The sequence below is a fragment of the Pipistrellus hanaki genome (assembly GCF_964339955.1).
Source record: "Pipistrellus hanaki genome assembly, chromosome: 3".
In the NCBI taxonomy this organism is placed as follows: Eukaryota; Metazoa; Chordata; class Mammalia; order Chiroptera; family Vespertilionidae; genus Pipistrellus; species Pipistrellus hanaki.
Window position 1 is genome coordinate 86,435,724 of NC_140505.1, and position 20,535 is coordinate 86,456,258.

The window sequence follows — 20,535 nt, forward strand, 5'->3', positions numbered from 1 at the left end:
GGCAGGCGAGCAGTTGGGAGCCAGCAGTCCTGGATTGTGAGAGGGATTCCAGATTGGAGAGGGTGCTGGATGGGCTGAGGAACACCCCCCCCCCCCCTTCCCGTGCATGAATTTTGGTACGAATTGGGCCTCTAGTAGTTATTATAAATAACTGGAGGCCCGTTGTATGAATTCGTGCACCCAGTGGGGTCCCTCAGCCTGGCCTGTGGGATTGGGCTGAAAGTGGCTCTCTGTCATCCCCTGAGGGTTCCTGGATTGTGAGAGGGTGCAGGCCCGTCTGAGAGACCCCACTGGTGCACGATTGGGATCAGAGAGGGATATGGGCGGTTGGCCAGCTGTGGTGGGACCATGGGAGGACTCCTGGGTGTGTCCAGCCCCTCTTCCTCAGTTCTGATTGGCCAGACCCCAGAAGCAAGCTAACATACCAGTCGAGGTGCCTGCTCCCTGGTGGTCAGTGCACATCATAACCAGCTGTTGAGCAGCCTTAGCATATCATTAGCATGTTATATTTTGATTGGTTGAACAGACGACTGGACACTTAGCGTATTAAGCTTTTATTATATAGGATTATTATATGCTTTAATGAACATAGGGATTGCACATTACTTTTCAAATTAGTGTTTTTGTTTTCTTTGGATAAATACCCAGAAGAGCAATTGGGTCAAATGGCAGTTCTATTTTTAATTTTTTGAAGAACCTCATGCTCTTTTCCATAGTGGCTGTACCAGTTTACAGTAATACCAACAGTGCATGACAGTTTCCTTTTCTCCACATCTTTAACAACACATCTTATTTGTTGATTGACATTTTGATGATAGCCATTCTGACAGGTGGTATGTCTTGTGGTTTTGATTTACCCAACCTACTAAATGGGGGAAGATATTCACAAATGATATATTAGATAAAGGGTTAATATTAAAAAATAAATAACTCATACAATTCTATATCATAAAAAACATACTGTGCCCTGGCCCGAGTGGCTCAGTTAATTGGGTGTTGTCCCCTGCACCAAAAGGTTGCTGGTTTTGATTCCTGGTCAAAATCACATGTCAGGGTTACAGGATCAATCCCCTGTAGGGAGCGTGCAGAAGGTAGCTGATGGATGTTGTACTCTCACATCAATGGTTCTCTCTCCCTCTCTCTCTCCCTCTCTTTCTAAAAATCAATAAACTATTTAAAAACAACAACAATCTCATAATCTGATAATTAAATGGGCAGAAAAAAATATTGGCAGGAATTTCTCCAAACATTATATACAACTAGGGGCCCAGTGCACAAATTCGTGCACCCTGAAAGAACTGTGGTGTTTGGTGGGCATGAGGGCAGGTCTTTGCCCATCCTCTGTGCCCCACCTGGCCCCTCCCTCCACATTTCCTGGTCCCCTGTCTGCCTGAAGCCCTGCTTCTGCTGCTGAGGCTCCCATGTGCTGACAGCGCAGGTCCTGATCACACCCACTTCTGGAGTAATTGTGGCTGGCGCTGTCAGTGGGTGTAAGCAGCAGCTGCTGCCTCATCACCTCTCAAGAGCAGGAGGAGGTGGAGAAGCCCCTAGGGGCGATCAGGGCTGGCAGCCGCTGATGGCCCAGAGTGATTGGGGCTGGTGCTGGGCACCGCAGCAGGGACAAGTGGTGGCTCCAGCGCTGGCAGCCCGTGTGGCAGGGCTGGCGCCGTAGAAAGTGTAAGTGCTGGGCAGGACCACAGCACAAGGGAGCAAAGTTTTTTAGTAACCACCAGATGCTTGCTCTGATGACAGCTACCAGTGTCTCACCTTGGTCTGGTGCCCCCCCTCACCTGTTCCACCATCCCACCATGTTCCTCATGTGCCCCCTGGTGGACAGCACACGTCATAGTGACCAGTTGTTCTGCCATTTGTTTTATTTGCATATTAGGGTTTTATATATATAGATAATTTTTTTAAGCTCTATCCACTGAGCAAAACTAGTTAGGGCTCTTTGTCCTTCTTAAAAATTAGATTATTTGTCTTCCTTTTGTTGAGTGGGATGTATTCTTCATATATTTTGGAAATTAGCCCCTTATCCGATGTATTATTGTTGATTATGTTCTCTCATACAATAGGTTTCCTTTATATTTTATTGATTTTTTTTTCTGTGCAGAAGCACTTTAGTTTGATGTAATCCCATTTGTTTATATTTCCAGTGTTTCCCTTGCCTAGGAGATGTATCAGTAAAAAAAATGCTACATGATATGTGTGAGATTTTAGTGCCTATTTTTTGGGGGGAGGGGGTTATGGTTTTGCAACTTATAGTTAAGTTCTTTATCCATTTTGAGTTTATTCTTGTGTATGATATAAGTTGGTGATTTAGTTTCATTTTTTTTTGCATGTATTTGTCCACTTTTTTCAATACCATTTATTTCAGAGATTATCTTTAATCCATTATGTGCTCTTACCTCCTTTATTAAATATTAATTGACCATATTACCTTTCTTATGCCACTATCAGGGTGTTTTGATTACAGTGGCTTTTTAGTATAGTTTGATATCCAATATTGTCCTTCCAACTTTGTTTTTCTTTCTCAGGAGTGCTGAGGCTATTTTTTGGTTCCACATAAATTTTTGGAACATTTGTTCTACATGTGTGAAATATGCTCTTGGTATTTTAATAGGGTTTGTGTTGATCTATAGACTGCTTTGATGCTAATGCATTCAATTCATGAACACAGTATAGCTTTCCATTTGTTTTTATCTTTTTCTATTTTCTTTTTCAATGTACTATACAAGTAGTTTTCTGAGAACAGATTTTTTACCTCCTTGTTAGGTCTATTCCTAGGAATACTATTTTTTTTGTTGTTGCAGTGATAAATGGGATTATTATCTTTTCCTCCCTTTAATTAATTTTTTAAATTTCTCTTTCTGAGAACTCATTAGCTATCTATCTATCTATCTATCTATCTAGTATCTATCTATCTATCTATCTATCTATCTATCATCGGCAGTGATCTTGATACCACTATTGCTCCTCCAGCTTTTTTTCCTCTTTGCATTTACATAGAATATTTTTTTCCATCCTTTCACTTTTATTTTGTGTGAATCTTCTGTTCTGAGGTGGGTTTCTTTTAGAATATGTATGGCTCATGCTTTCTTATTTATTTAGGTACCTTACATATTTTGATTGGAACATTTAGTTCATTTACATTTAAGGTTTTTATTGATTGGTCCATATTTATTGCCCTTTTTCTTCTTATGTTTATAATCCTTTCTCTTGGTTTCTTCTTAAATCATTGCCTTTAACATTATCTTTTGCTTGTTTTTTTTGCAGTGCTTGCTTGGTGTTAATGTACTCTTTTAGCCTTTTTTGTTGTTTTTGCCTAAGAAGCTCTTTCTTTCAACATCAATTTTAAATGATAGCTTTGCTGGTAGAGTAGTCCTTGGTTTTCATTACTTTGAATACTTCATTCCAGTTCCTTCTGGCCTGAAGTGTTTCTGTTAAGAAGTCAGTTGACAGCTTCATGGGGACTCACTTGTAGGTAACTGTTTCTATCTTTAAGATTCTTTCTTTGGTTTTATCTTTTGCCATTTTAATTATGATGTGTCTCAGTGTGAGTCTCCTTGGGTTCATCTTGATTGGGACTCTCTCTGCTTCCTGTACTTGGGTGACTTTTTCCATTAGTAGGTTAGGGAAATTTTCAGTTTCCTTCAGACAGACCGTCTGCTACTAGCTCCACCTGGTAACTTTATTGATACCGGAATAGGCAAGGGTAGTGTCTCATGCAATCAAAGAATGAAACTTGAGGATTAGAAAAGTTCACACAAGGGCAGGGACTTATTCTAAGCAAACATAGGCTCTCCACTCTGGGAGGGGATTCAGATGGGTTGCCACTGAAGCATTCTGCTCTTTCCTAACATCTGCTAAAGGCCCACTCTTTGTCTTCCTGTGCCACTCTCCCATTGGTTCTGGCCTTTTTGCAACATTTTACTTTGTACTTGCAAGAAAAACATCTTCATTTCAAAACATCCTGATTTTCTGCTATCTATCCTGTTTTTCTGTGGTTTCATCTAACTCCAGGATTCCTCCTTCTTTTACCCCTTACATTGTGTTTATCTAATTTTGCTTTAACTCCTTTCACTATCATATGGTTATTGCTATGTTTCATGTTGTGCCATAGTTCCCTTAAACTATCCTTCTGTTTATTAATTCTTCTTTTCTTTTGGCTTTGAGTGTATGTTTTTTACCTTATCTTCCAAATTTGACCACCTCCTTCATTCAATCTGCTTTTGATTTCTTCCTGCTTATTCTTATTGTTATTGTAGATATGGTATTTTTCATTTCCAACTGCTTCTTGTTCATTGTTTCTATTTTCTTTTTCATGCTGTTAGTAGATACCACTATGTTCCTTGTTGTTCTGACCAAGTTTCTTTGAGCATCGTTATAACCTTTAATTTGAAACTCTACTGTATATCTGCTAATATGCTTGCCACCAATTTAATTTAGCTGTTTTTCAGCAGATTTCTCCTTTTCTTTAATTTGGGGCTTGTTTATTATAATTTTTCATCCCCTTTGTATTTGTTTCTATTATTAGATTGAACAGCTATGCCTTCCAATCTTCATGGGGGGATGCCTTATGTTCTGTGGGACTTGATGATGCAGTCTCTTTGATCACCTGAGGTGGATACTCTAGGAATGTCCCTTGTGTAGATTGTTTGAGCTCTCCTGTTGTAAGTGGATCTTGATTGTTGTTGTTTGTCCTATTCATGGGTGTATTTTCTCTCAGTCTGGCTACCTGTGCGTTTCAACTCTGACTAGGTTGTGTGAGCAGTTGTGCCAATGCTGACAGGACAAAACAAAACAAGAAACAAACAAAAGCATACAGAAGATGCTTATAGCAACAACATACACAATCACAAATAAAAGATTTAGGATAGAAAAAGGTGAACCAGAATAATAAAAGAAATATGAGAATAGAAAAGGGTAAGGAAAAGGAATATGAAAGGAAAGAAGGGAGAGAAAAAATAAGAACAAAGAATAGGAAAAGGAAAAGAGTATAAAAGAAAAGAGGAAAAAATTATGAAAAGGAAAAAAATGAAGAAAAAAAAAGACAAAAATAAGAAAGGGAAAACAAGAGAAAGGAGGAGAAAGAAGAAAAAGCAATAGAACCAGAAAAGGAAAGAAAAGTAAGGTATTAAAGAAATAACAAAGCAATAAAGGAGAAAAAAAAAAAGAAAAAAGAAAAAGAAAAAAAAAGTGAAGTAGCATTCCTCTCACTAGAGTTCAGTGCCCCCTGGGAGCTTTCTTTGAATTCTGCTCTTATGTTGACTGAGGCTGTCTGTTTTATCAGTTGTTTCTGGGATTCCCAGAAGTTCTTTGTGGGTTGCCACTATCAGAAGCTGTTCATATTTGGCTCTCAGCAACCTGCTCTAAGCTTCAAGCAATCCATAGTTTGTGTCTGTCCCCAGAGGGCTTGGCTGCATACAGGAGGGGCCAGTCTGCACTATAGGTCCAACTTGTTAGCAGCAAGGGACCCAGGCAAGGGTCAGTAAACATCCCAAGATTCCTTGGGCTCCACCTCTGCCCTACTCTACCTGCTGGTCAACTGTTGGCCTTAGTCACTGAAAAGGCTGTTTCTGAAAGGGCTTTTGGCTGAATTAGTAGTATGAGACCTCTGGGTTTCCCATGATGGGGATTGCCACACCCAAATCCAGTCACTGACACCAGCTGATACTGTCTAGGTCCATAGGTTTGGCGCCTGCTGCTGCCTTCTCTGCAGGGTCCAGATGCAGGCTGTGGCAAGAAAGATGGGGTGAGCTGTATCCCGAGGGCAGGGTATTTGCCTTTTCCCATAGCTTTGGCTGCTGGGAGGGGCCTGTGCCTCTTAGGAAAAATGAACTGATGCGATATTGGTGGTGGTGGGGGGAGACATTAGATCACAGGTTTCCAGTAGCCACTGTTCCACGTCTACCCAATTGCTTCCTATCCCAGCCTCTCCTCAGTCAACTCCAGTCCAAAGCATCCTCCTTCCACCAAAGACGCAGTTGAGTGGATGCAAATGACAATCCTGAGAGATTTTTTTTGGTGTGGTTTTTTTGTTTTTTAAATGTGGCTTTATCTCTGATAGGCCATAAAACCCAAGCCTTTCACTGCTGAAATTTACGTGGGCCACTGTTCTCAGCTCTAGTGCTCTGGGTAAGGGTGTCTAGCCTAAGGTTTGGGTCTTGATCCTCTCAGGAGAACCCCTCATTCTCAGCCCTTCTTTTGACCCTGCCATTTCTTTCAGTGTCCAGATGGTTTCTGCCCTCCCTTGTTAAATGTTTCCTTGTTAGTCCTCAATTGGTAATGCCAGGTGAATGTTCCCCAGTTTAGTTTTATTCCAATCTGACTCAAAGGAAGTGCAAGAAAAGTTCACCTACTCTGTTGCCATCTTGAAATTCATATGTGGCTATTATTATCTTTTTAAATTTCCCATTCTATTGATAAAAAAGATATCCAGCTTGTCACTATTCTTTAAGAATGGAACTTATAATGGAACATAATTTATGTCGTATTGGTCAATTGAGAATGAGCATCATTATAGTACCGTATTTTCCGGCGTATAAGACAACCCCCTAATTTTACAATTAAAACATAGGTTTAGGCCTATATTCGCTGTATAAGACTACCTCCCACTTCCGAGGCAACACCAGTTCTTTTTTTAATAGACCGCCTCTCTGACTCTGGCCAATCTGAGCAGGCTTTTTACTAGAACACAGTGTCGTCTTATATGCTGGAAAATATGGTACGGTATGTCTTTTACTCTGTGCTAGTGGCCAGTGGATGAAATTCATGCACTGCGTGTGTGTGTGTGTGTGTGTGTGTGTGTGTGGTGTCCCTCAGCCCGGCCTGCACCCTCTCCAATCTGGGACCCCTCGAAGGATGTCCTACTGCCAGTTTACAGGGATTGGGCCTAAACTGACAGTTGGACATCTCTCTCGCAATCTGGGACTACTGGCTGGCTCCTAACAGCTCACCTGCCTGATTGCCCCTAACCACTCTGCCTGCCAGCCTGATCACCCCCAACTGTCCCCCGTGCCAGTATGCTTGCCCCAAACTGCCCCCCCTGCCAGCTTGCTTGCCCTCAACTGCCCCCCTGCTGGTCTGCTTACCCCAAACTGTCCCCCCTGCTGTCCTGATTACCCCCACTGATGGCCTGCTTGCCCCCAACTAGCTCCCTTGCTGGTCTGCTCATCCCAACAGCCCCCAAAACCCGCCACTGGTCTTATCACCCCCAATGGCGCCCTCCCTCCCCCCAACAGCCTGATCACCCACAACCACCATCTCATCCTGGCCTGATTACCCACAACTGCCCTCCCTTCTTGATATCAACCACCTCTACCTCGGCCCCACCATCACGACTTTGTGCAGAAGAATATCTGGAAGGGTTCTTGGAAGGTTTCCCAGTCTAATTAGCATATTACCCTTTTGTTATATAGATAGATGGTGCACAGAGGGGGGGCGGTTGGTTTGCTCTGGATGTCCTGGATCAGGGTGGGGGTTTCCTTGGGGTGTGGGACAGCCTGGGTAAGGGGCTGAGGGCTGTTTTCAGGCTGGCTACACCCCCTTCAAGATGGGAGTCCCCCCTGGGGTGCTTGACCAACCTGGGTGAGGGGCTGATGATTGTTTGCAGGCTAGCGCCAAGCCGGCCCCAGTGGGGACCCTCACCCTATGGGGGTGTGGCCAGCCTGGGTAAGTGGTTGAGGGCCGTTTTCAGGCTCCCCCCCCCCCGCCACACACGCACTCCCAGCCCCTTCTTGAGTGGTGACCAGGGTGGGCTGGAAAGTCTGAGTTGCACATTGAGTGGAGCCAGGGGGGTTGGAAGCTTAGGTTGCCCCCGATGACCTAGTCCCCCAGCCCTTCCTTGAGCTGATTGGTTGGTGGGCGTAGCAGAAGGATGGTCACTTTGTATGTTTCTCTTTTATTAGTGTAGATGTATTTGTTTATCACTATACTTGAAGTAGCATTTGGGAGGTATAGTAATACTTATGATTAATTTGACATAATGCCACATGTCAAATAGGTTGTTGTTAGTTCAACTTTCAACTTTTTAAAGTATTACAAGATAGGTATTTCTCTTTCAAACTTTTTAACATTGATTATCTCATTTCTGCATCTACATTTTATTTCTTAAAATTTATACATAATTTTGTCTTTTAATTATTATCACTTTTAAGAGCCAAACCCATTTTTTGTAGGAATTTTTCTTGAATCCCACCCAGGAGTCATATTCTCTATTTTTCTCTGTTATTCTCCATTTGAAATCACCTTTTTCATTAAAATTTTTACATTTCTCTTTGCAAATTTTAATTCTTACAAAGCAACTGTGTTCACTTATCTGTAGCTTAGAAATTTTTATCAAATTAGTTTTATACTAAATGACAATTTTTAGAGTACCTATGCTTTCTTGCTAGTTGAATGGTTGGTATTATTTTATTTTATTGTTATAAATAACCTTCCTCCTTATTAGTTATTGGGTCTTTTTTTTCTTCTTTCAGCTGGTTGGTGGAGAATTTGACTTGGAGATGAATTTTATTATCCAGGATGCTGAGAGTATAACATGCATGACAGAGCTTTTGGAGCACTGTGATGTAACATGTCAAGCAGAAATATGGAGCATGTTTACAGCCATTTTACGAAAAAGTGTTCGGAATTTGCAGACTAGCACGGAAGTTGGGCTAATTGAACAAGTATTGCTGAAAATGAGTGCTGTAGATGACATGATAGCAGGTATGAGATTATCTGACAAGAAAATATAATTTAAATGTTTGTAAAGATTTATATACTATAGGTAATATAAGTTTATTGAAGCTAACTTGATTTAAAATTGATAAATAGAAATGTATGAAAAATTTGCTTTTTGTATTAAGGGAAAATCTGGCAAATGTAGGATGACTTCTGAATTGAAGACAAACATAATTACTAATTTTGCTTTTTCAGGTTTTAGAAAATTTAAAGAATATGAATAAATGCTATGAAATCTACCAGAAAACTAAGCAGTACTTTCTATGTAGTATTTAATTAAACTTTTACATAATTAAAAGATATAATACATATTATATTTCTGTATAATGGGCACTTTATCAAATTCTTGGAACTCTGTGCTCTTCAGTTTGACGTACATGGAACTATGACAGGAGGAACTAAAAATTTTAGGATAAACTTCTTTTTTGGAGGTGTTCATTTTAGTAGACAATTTTTGAAGAAATATTTGTAGAAAATAAACAGATATATTGAGGGATAGAATATAAAAATATTATGACATTTTAAGGTAAGATATTAATTATTGTACTTTTATTATATGTTATGTTAAATAATAATTTTGAAGTCTTTATTCTTCACCACAAGTTTTTTACCTCCCTGCAAGTTCATTCCCCTTTGGGTTAGATGCACTGAAATATAAATAGTTGGAAAGTTAGTCCCAGAGTAACAGTCATTCCCAAAAAATAAGTGTAGAGTTTTAAGTGTTGATTCTCTGAAGTCATGGACCTTGAGCATAAGTTTCTTCTGACATGAAAGGGGTTTCATAATTCTAAAAGTGGTAATATGATTCCATAATATCATATCTGATCCTTAAAAGTAGTTCAGATACTAGAGAATTCTCTATGCTATTTTGATTTATGCTTTAATTAATACTAGTAGAGCAAAACATTAATCAAAAGAGAGCAGAATGAAGAATAGGTTAAAGAAGAATGCTTTTAAAATTTAAACAGTATTTTAAAATTTTCGTCTTCAAGAATATATTAAAATCATTTTTAATTGTTTTCATGGTGGCATCTATTATTTATTTAGAATTATTTAGTATTCTCTATATTATTTACTAATTATTCATTTGAAGAAAAATTAGATTCTAACAAAACACCTTTTTAATGTAGATTCTATCGTTTAAAAATTTATTTTTATAAAGTTATATGTACATGTTTTATTGAAGATCATGTGATCTTTGAATACTTTATCTGGATTTAACCTGTTAATTTTTTTTTCTCGGTAAATAACAAAGTGTCTTTATAGAGTGCATTTTTCAAAATGTGCCACACTTACATACATAGTGGTTATAGGCATATAATTGATGAGCATTCAGATCAGTGTGATAGTACAGCAGAAAATTAATATCTTCACAATTTTTTGTTATATAAAGCTTCCTAATTCTTATAGTCTTTGCTTTAAATAATAATATGATAACAAATTTCACTTTTTATTGTATTAAACATTGAATAAGTGTGAGGAAAATACCTCTGAACCTTACTTTTCAATAGAGAAATGAAAAATTAGGCAATATACTAATTCAGTAACCACCAAAAACTCTATTTTGTAGCATAAGTTCAAAGACATCCATTTTATTTAATAATTGAAGGTATCAGTAGAAGGTGGAATAAACTGATAGGAGAATTTCATAGTTTTGGTATTTTTTTCTCCCTTAAAAATTTTGTGTACAGAAAAGAAGACCTGTTACATAATTAAATTGAGCTACTTTGTGATAAGAAATTTTAGTAATTATGTAATTAAATCAAACTTAATAGATCACTTTTTATGGCATAAATAGGAGATGAGAGAAATGGAAATTACATATTTCAAAAAAGTATTTGTAGGTGAATTTTTAAGAAATCTATGAAAATTGAAGCTGACTTTTAAAACTGCTTTATATTAACTTAGAGATTTAAGATGTTTAATTTTTATCCAGAATTCTTTCTTAGGAACATATCTTCTGACTAATATGTAGTAACTATGAACATTTTTGTTACTTGAATGATGAAACATTTTATTAAAAGATTTCTCTCAAAAATGGCATATTCTCTGTCACAATTTTATCAAGGGGTTGCTTACTTATTGTGGCAGTAAGTGAAAATTAGTCAATTATTTCTTGATGAAAACAACCAGTTAAATTTCTATTTTGAAATCATAAATATTTTTAAAGTTTCAAATTCTGGTTATTAACCTATGATATTGGATAACATATATTAAATATCAATAAATAATTATTTCAACTTATCTTAAAGAAATCTTTTTAAATTGATGACTTTTTTTTAGAATATATATGGATATTGATTGTAATCAATTTATATAGTATCTTTAATTCTTAGGAAGCATGTTAGAAATCAAGAAAATGGAGTAAAAATATTTAGATGTTTTATTTCTTGCAAAAAAGAACAATTGATGGAGGTATGACTCACAGTTTAGAAAAGGGAAAGTAATTAATTTGGGACAAGGAATTAAATGTGTTTTTTATTGTTGAGCTGTTATGTCTCTTATGTGCTCATTAACACATTGATATATGGCTATCACTAGTAGTGCCTTTAGAGAATATTTCTTTTGAGGGACTGTTGAGTGAGAGAGTGAGGTCTCTGAAGCCATACTTTTGAATCCTGATTTTACCACTTACTAAATAGAGTGTATTGCAGGAAATGTGATTAATTTATCTGTGCTTCACATTACTCATTTTTAGAAGGGGGTAGTGGCTTTTTGTGAAGATTTGTGAAGTTAATACATGCAAATCACTTGGAATAATGCCAAGCAAGGTGTTAAGTACTCAAAATTGTTGTTAATGTGCCAAGGAATATTTCAAAAACATTTTCTAAAAGAAAATATTGTGAGCTATTACTTTTTCATTTGAAATAACCAGTTTAAAATGTTAAGTCAGTGTACCTTTGCATATTTTTGCCTACCTTCCCTGCAAACAGCAGGTTTGTGTGTGTATTCTGGAAACTTATAAAAGTCTATTTTATGTATTTACTAAGAAAACTTAATTAGATTGCTATACCTGATGTGGGAAAATTCTAAAACTTACATATAATTTTTTGTTTTTCTGATGACTTAAAATTAATTAGAATGACTATTCATGAGGATGTATGTTATATATATATATATATATATATATATATATATATATATATATATGACACTTGATAACTTCTGTTCTTTTAAAAAGTATATTATCTTGATAGATGACAACTCATGACTAGAGTTCAGAATAACTTTATTTTCCTTTGAAGATCTTCTAGTTGATATGTTGGGGGTTCTTGCCAGCTACAGCATCACTGTCAAGGAGTTGAAGCTTCTGTTCAGCATGCTTCGAGGAGAAAGTGGAATCTGGGTAAGCTGAAGTTAGAGTGAAAAGTATCCAATATCAGTACATTAATATTTAATGTTCAATAATTTGTCTCTAGAGAGCTATGGTCTTGAATTTATAATGGAAATTCTTCCTCTTAAAGTTACATAAATGATTTAAAATTAATTTTCTCTCTAGTTAGAAAAATAGTTCAGTGGTTAATGTGATGTATTAGGTATTTTTACTAAATTTGTACAATGCCTTTATTTATTTATTTTTTTTGTTTCCTCAGCCAAGACATGCAGTAAAATTATTATCAGTTCTTAATCAGATGCCACAAAGACATGGTCCTGATACTTTTTTCAATTTCCCTGGTTGTAGTGCTGCGGTAAGTTTAAAATACACGTTTATTTTTATTTACATATTTTTAAGGCATGATTTACATACAGTAAAATTTACTAATTTAAAAAGTTAGTTAAGTTTTGAATTGTTTGGTAATCACCTCCACAATAATAATTTAGAACATTTCCATTACTCTCCAAATATCCTTGTTTATGTTTGAAGCCAGTACTCACTTCCCAGCCCTGTTTCTGTTTACCTCTTATTTATTTTTGTGGTTGTTTAACTTTGCCTTTTCTAGAATTTCATATAATTAAAATTACACATTTTGTAGTCTTTTTGTCAATCTTCTTTCATTTACCATATGCTTTTGAGATCATTCTTGTTGTAGTTTAGTAATTTCCTTTTTATTCTGAATAGTTTTACATTTTATGCATATACCACAGCTTATTTATATATTCACTAGTTGATTGGTATTTGGGTTTTCAGTTTTTGAACACCAATGGACATTAGAACATAGGTTTGTGGAAATACTTTCCTATCTCTTGAGTAAATGCATGAGATCATGATTGCTGGTTTTTATATTTTGTTTGTTGTATGTGTGTGTGTGTGTGTGTGTGAGTGTTTCATTTCATGAGAAACAGGCAAATTACTTTTTATAGTTGAAAATTTTTCATTTCCATTTGGAATATATGAGAATCCTGGTAGAATGCATCCCGGTCATGGTCAGTCTTTTTAATTTGAGTCATTTCATTGATTATGTAGTGGTGCACCTCATTGCAGGTTTGTTTGTTTGTTTTTTATAGTTTTAATTATGTATTGTTCTCATGGCTAATGATGTTGAACATTTTTTCATGTGTTGATTAGCCAGTCTTATGTCTTCTTTTGTTCTGCTTGTGTTAAAATATTCTGTTTGTTTTAAAAAATTGGTTGTCCTATCCTAAGGGTAAGGTTCTAATGCATGTTTGGAGTATAAGTTAATTTGTCAGATATGTATATGTCAAATAGTTTCTATTAACCTGTGGCATATCTTTTTAATTTCATAACATTTTATACTATTCAAGATTTTAATTTTGCTTAATTAAATTATTTTATGGCATATGATTTTGTAATGTCAGAAAATAAGGTCATGACATTTTTTTCTCTTATTATTTCTACTAAGAGCTGTATTTTAGCTCTTACATTTAGGCTTATGATCACTTTTGTGCTAATTTTAAAAACATTGTGTGAGGGAAGGTTGAGATTAAGTTTAATTTGTATTGTATATTAATATTGAAATATTTCCTTGACTATTTGTTGAAGAAACAATTCTTTTTATCTTTACTTGCCATGGCATTTTTTTCAAAAACTATCCTAACTCTCCATTTTGTTTTTTGTCCTATATAGCTATCTGTATGCCAACATCACATTATCTTTATTGTTGTAGCTATATAGTAGTTCTTGAAATCAGGTAGCATAAGTACTGCAAATTTGTTCTTTATTTTAAATATAATTTTGGCTATTCAGTAGATTTTTTTTTGCATTTTTATATTCATTATGAATAAAGTTGTCAAATTTTATAAAAAGCCTGATGTTATTTTTATTGTGTTGTTTTAAAACTATACAACAATTTGGAGATAATAGATCTCTTAGAACTCTTGAGTCTTCCAGCTGATAAATACAGTATATATCTCCCCTTTTATTAGATTTCTTTGAGTTTTCAGCATTTTGTAGTTTTCAGCATACAAATCTTAAAAGTCTTTTGTTAAATTTATCCATATAATAGTAGATAGGACTTTTGGGTAGTAAATGGAAATGCTATAGATTATTTCAGAGAGGAAAAGAGGGAGAAAGAGACAAAAAAAATATATGATGAGAGTGAATCATTGATTTGCTGCCTCATGCACACACCACACAGGGAGTCAAGTCCACAACCTGGGAATGTGCCCTGACCAGGAATTGAACTGTGATGTCCTGGTTCACTGATTGATGATCAACAACTGAGCCATGCCAAGCTGGGCTCGGGGTTTTGTTCTTTATTTGAAATTGTTTGTGCATCTGTGTATGTGTTTGTGTGTGTTTCTGTTTTATCTTTATTTTTAAAGCAAGCACTTATAAATCTCTTGTACATTGAGATTTTTCCATTGATCATATAGTGAATGTCTTCTATTTCTTATGTCACATGCTGGGAATCTAAATTATATTCCTTACTCTTGAGGAACTCTAATGGGTAGATAGATGTAAAAACATCTTGTTAATTGTAAGCTACTGTAGATTTAGTTACTAAGTGCTGTGGTGTTTGAAGCCGCCCATTGTCTTCACTAGCAGAGAGGTGTGGACAAGGAACTTGGAAGACTAGTCAACCTTGAAGCTCTGAAAGGTCAGAGCCAGCCACCCACTGTTTAGTTGAGACAATGGTAGCTAAAGCAACGTCCACCTTTTAGTTGTATATAAATCCTTGCTGATTAGCTATTATTAGAATCGCCTGCCTCAGGTCTATGGGTGAATCCCACAATCTGAATAAAAGGGATAGCTAGGCCAGATCTGAGTGGAGTCCTTCACCTTGAGTTGGGCTCCCACCTGGCCCCTAATATTACCAAATTAATATTTTATAGGCTCTTTTATTTACTTTCAGTCTCCTCCAGAGCCCAAACCCTGAACCTGAACCCTGAACCACGTGGGATGTGGGGGTGGCACTCTTAACTGGTAGCCCAATGTAGGGTACTTACAAGTGGCAGCACAATGTGGGACACTCACAACTGGCGAGACATTGAGGGGACACTCGCACTATGGGAAAAAAATGAAAAAGGAAGCTAAGCTAAGGTGAAGTCCAGGAAAGCTTCACAGAAAATCCTGGTGTTGAGGGATGCTTGTGAATTTTCTGGAAGAAGTCTTTTGGACAGAGGGTGTATCATATACAAAAAGGGGAGTTGTAACAAAACAGGTGGAGGAGCTGTCATATTTAGGTATACTTTGGAATATGTAATAAGATAGTAGAAGTGAGTAAGATTGAAGGTTTTTTTTTTAGCCATAGGATGTTTGAAGAGCTTATATATCCTGAAGAAATTTAAGCTTTATTCTGTATGCAGAAGATTTTTAATATGGAAGCTATCTTATATTTGAGAAAAGGGTCATTATCCACTCAGCAATATGAAGGATCTGTTTGGGGGAACAGATCAGTCATAAAAGCATAATAGATAATTATCTTTTAGGTGATAGGAATTTGGATATCTCAAAGGAAGATAAGTAAATCCTCAGGTGTTTGTTTACATCAATTAAAGGAATCAACCACTTTCTCAATTCTTCCTTAGATTGGCTAGATTTTTAAAATTACTATTATCAACTGAATACTAAATTATTCCTTTCCTACTTAATGAGTGGGTCTTAGTCCTTTTCAGTCATAAATTTTATCTGTGAAGTTTCTTAATGATCTTATGATTTCCCTTCCTTTGTTTCACTAGTAATGAGCATTAATTACCTTATGATACTTAAATTTCTTCAATATTTGTCCCATTAACATCCTCTCACAGAGTTGTTTTTGGATTCAAAGATTCAATCAGCCTACTTTAACCAAAAGAAATATTACTGAAAACCTACCAGATACCACAGAAAACTGAAAATTCTTAGGCATAGTAATGAGGGACTGTATATTGGTGAAACTGGAGGAGAACTTCTTGGAGTCTGAAACTTATTATGTAACCTGGAGATGAAACTTCATTCAGCTAGTATTTGAAAATATAATGCTTCTGTAGCCAATAAATAATATTTATAGACTAGAGGCCTGGTGCACTAAATTTGTGCACTTGGGGAGGGGGTCCTTCACCCCAGCCTGTGCCTTCTTGCAGTCCAGAAGCCCTGCAATTGATTGCCCAACAAAAGGAGGCGCTGCCCACCGCTGCAGGCCGGGTAGCCTGGGCCTCCCTCTGCAGGGCGATCTTGGGGATATGGCAGGGTTCGCATCGCACCTACTTTGGTGATGGCAGTCAGTGCTGGGTTGCTGTGGTGCTCATAACCCAGGAGGGACTGAGAGGTCAGTAGTTCAGCCCACTTGCCAGGCCCTGCCCACTCGAGCCTGCTGCACATGTAACCTGGTGTTTGGTCGCCTGTTAGGTTGTTTTGGACATTACGGACCCTGGCTCTTTATATTTTAGGATTATTTTCATAAGATACTATTTTACATTTTTATATTTACCATGCTTTTCTGATATTTATTCCTCCACCGTTTTTTAATCTGTAAAATTTATATCTGACCTTGGTTGCTGTCACATTTTCTTTTACTAATACTTTTGTATCTTTTTTTCATTGCCCTCTAGGCAATTGCATTGCCTCCTATTGCAAAGTGGCCTTATCAGAATGGCTTCACCCTGAACACTTGGTTTCGTATGGATCCATTAAATAACATTAATGTTGATAAGGATAAACCTTATCTTTATTGGTAAGTAAGATATTTAATTTCAGTATGATTGTCTTAAGTATTTCAATTTTGTAAATAAAGTAAATTTAACATTAATATATTAAAGTATATGTTAAAATGATAGACACAGTTAAGTCAATTCATTATATATTTTAAAAAATTTTGCTGTGTCTCCATATTTTTTTACAGTTACAGTCCCCCCCCTTACATTTAAGGGTCAAGGGTTGCAGACTTTCTCTGTACTGTCTTACCCATATAGATCAATTGTGGGTTTCTTAGTGAAGATGTGGATTTCTGATCAAGGAGAAGGAAAAAACCCAAAACTCCTACTTTTTTTTCATTCACTTTGCCTTTTTACTTATTTTGTTCCGTGAGCATAATCAGGATATGTTTTAAAATATTAATAACAACCCTATAAGAAATTATAATTAGTTAAGAATAATTATTTGGTAGGTGTGTAACAGAATGAGTTGCTCAACCCAGAGATGGATTGACCTGACAGGACTGAGAGCTTGGTAATTTTAGTTTACCAGTAATGCACAGATATACTATGAAACTTTAATTGATTGCCTTACTACATAGTAGGTATTGTAATAGCTTACAAATATTAACTGATTTAATACGGACAGTGCTCTGAAATAAGACAGTCCTATCTTTGGCTTTTACTTTATCCTTTGCTTTGGTGTCTTTAACTGTAAAATAAAGATGTTAATAGTACCTATCACAGGTTATATATGAAAGAATAATATTTAAGTTGCTTTTTCTGCAATGATTGGCTCTGAAATGTGAGTGTGAAAATGTGGTGTATTAATAGCTTGTAATTGCTTATTATAAAAATTTAAAGAAATACCTGAATTTCCAAACATAAATTGGATTGAACTTCAGAATAGTCATTTTAGGAGAGCATTAATTTATTTCAGTAATTCTATCATTTTCAAAATCTATATAAATTTTTATATGGGGGTTGAATTTATAACTAGGAAGAATTACCCCTAGTTGTAGAAGAAAATAACTATATTTCGTAGTCACATAGCCAGAGGGGCAGGGGGAGGAAGGGGGTGTGGGCGGGGAACTGGATGAAGTTGGGCAGAGTGGGAATTGGACGATATCTGTAATAATGTGAACAATAAATATAAAATAAAGTATTTACTCTAAAAATGTTATATATTATACTTATAAAATAAGAAAAATGAAAACGTATTCCATTGCTTGATTACCTACATTATTTTTCAAAGTTGACTGTGACATTTAAAAAAAATTTGTAGTATGTTTTTAAAAAACATTTATCTTTATTGTTGAAAGTATTATAGATGTCCCTCTTTATTCTCCTTTGATGCCTTCTACCCTATTCCCATAAGATAACAGTAAAATTACGGAACAAGTTGTTTTTGAAACATTAACTGTATGAGTGATTTTAAAAATTTGCTAATTCCAGATAGTTCTTAAATGTAGATGTAATTGACTTGATACGCTTTTGTAGGCCATTACTTTAATTTTATGTATTAAAATTGAAATGTTAAATGGTTCTTTTGTCTTCCATTTTTCTAATTTAAATTATTTCTTTAAGTTTTCTAAGCCTTTTATGTTTTAGCCTTTATTTGGTACATAAATTTTATTTTTATAATAATATTTTGTGTTATTCATATAATAAACTTTAGATACATTGTTCTTTGTATCAGAGGATATTAAACTATTCTTAATTTTCTTTATAGTTTTCGTACTAGCAAAGGAGTTGGCTACTCTGCTCATTTTGTTGGGAACTGTCTAATAGTCACATCACTGAAGTCCAAAGGAAAAGGTTTTCAGCACTGTGTGAAATATGATTTTCAACCACGCAAGGTAGGTGTAAGTAAATATGTCTTTAGAGAATGCCACAATGCACCATTCCTGCTGTTTTAAAACTCACCTGTTAAGATTTCTGTAATATTCTTTTAATGGTTTTCTCATGACTTCTAATTCTTTCCTTTGATCCTTGTCTGAATTCTCTTGCTACTTTTATGTCTAACTTTTGACATAAAACATTAGGCTCTTGACCTTTTGTAGCCTCTCTCTCTCTCTCTCTCTCTCTCTCTCTCTCTCTCTCTCTCTCTTCTTTCTCTCTATCTCTCTCTATCTCTCTCTATCTCATTCTCTCTCTCTCTCTTTCTCACTGTAATATATTCTCTTATATTCTTTCAGATAATACTTATAGAAGTATGATATTCCCTGCAATTTTGCCTGCCATGGTTTTAGTTACCTCCAGGCAGCTGTGATCTAAAAATATTGAATAGAAAATTCCAGAAATAATACATAAGTTTTAAATTGGGCACCATTCTGAGTAGTGTGATCAAATCTGTTCTTTCATGCTCCACCTTACCCGGTATCTGTATGTACAATATAAGCTATTCTCTATCCCCCTCTAGTTACTCACTTACTCACTAGCCATCTTGGTTATTTGATTGGTTATCAGGTAGAGACCACATTTATATAACTTTTATTAGAGTATATTGCTATTATCTCTCTCTTTTATTATTAGGTACATTAATCTCTTACTGTGTCTAATTTATAAATGAGCTTTTATTATATATGTATTGGAAAAAATATAGTATATATAGGGTTCCATACTACCCGAGGTTTCAGGAATTTACTCGGAGTCTTGGAACATAACCCTCTCAGACAAGGGAAAATAATCTATTTGGTCAATTTGCATATTAGGGTATTTAATTGAGTACCAGACACTGTGTATGCACTGGGGAATATGACAGTGAACAAAACAGATAATACCCTTGTTTTTCTGGAGTTTACAAATTTGGGGGAATTTTTACTCAGTTTCATGATAGCTTTCCACTTTTATTTTTATCTCCCGAATTCGATTCTTGTATTCTCATCCACCTATGAGATTTACCATGTGGATATCTTTATGATTGTTCAATCTCAGATATGTAATATTGAATTTACTATTTCCAGTGCCATGTTCATTCATGTTCCTAAGTCCCATTTTGATTTTTTTTAATAGTATTAAATTTTTATTGTCTCATTTTCTCTACAAGGAAAAACTAGTGCTTCCTAAATTTGGAAGGCCCATGAAATATTTTTTATTATATTTTTTATAGTTGACTAGAGGTCTAGTGCATGACATTGTGCACTTGGTGGGCGAGGGTGTCTCTCAGCCCGGCCTGCACCCTCTTGCAGTCCGGGGCTCCTCAGGGGATGTTCAATTTCTGGCTTAAGTCTGCCACTGCTGCTGCACTAGCCATGAGCCTGGCTTCTAGATGAGTAGTGCTTCCCCTGTGGGAGCCCACTGAATACCAGGGAGCCCACTGAATACCAAAGACACTCTGTATTGAGTGTCTGTCCCCTGGTGGTCAGTGTGTGTCATAGTGACTGGTCGTTCCGCCATTTGGTCATTTTGCATATTAGGGTTTTTTTTTATATAGGACTAAGGTCTGATGCACGAAGTTTGTGCACTTGGGGTGTTGGGGGGAAAGAGATTCCCTCAGCCCATTCTGTTCCTTTTGCAGTCTGGGAGCTCTGCTATCAAATGCCCCATCTGCCAGTGGCCTGGGTCTCCCTCTGCAGGGTGATCATGGGGCGATGGCTGGGCCCCTGACCAATTGTATCATACCTGCCTTGACTGACCTGGCACCAGTGGGTGTCATAGCTTGGTTGTCTAGACCAGGGGTCGGCAACCTTTAAGACATAAAGAGCCACTTGGACCTGTTTTCGAAGGAAAAAAAACACCTGGGAGCCGCAAAACCATTGCGACATTTAAAACAAATATAACACTGCATATATT

General features: G+C 36.2%; 1 protein-coding gene across 3 annotated transcripts in view; it reads left to right on the forward strand.

Annotated features, from left to right (window-relative positions):
• Positions 1–20,535, forward strand: part of NBEA (neurobeachin) — a 796,980-nt gene that overhangs the window by 69,394 nt on the left and 707,051 nt on the right. For all 3 annotated transcript variants that reach the window (XM_084879290.1, XM_084879291.1, XM_084879292.1), the window contains exons 2-6: positions 8,481–8,712; positions 11,973–12,073; positions 12,321–12,416; positions 16,660–16,781; positions 18,473–18,599. In XM_084879290.1, coding sequence (XP_084735416.1) covers positions 8,481–8,712; positions 11,973–12,073; positions 12,321–12,416; positions 16,660–16,781; positions 18,473–18,599 — 678 coding nt within the window. The remainder of the gene's footprint in view (positions 1–8,480; positions 8,713–11,972; positions 12,074–12,320; positions 12,417–16,659; positions 16,782–18,472; positions 18,600–20,535) is intronic.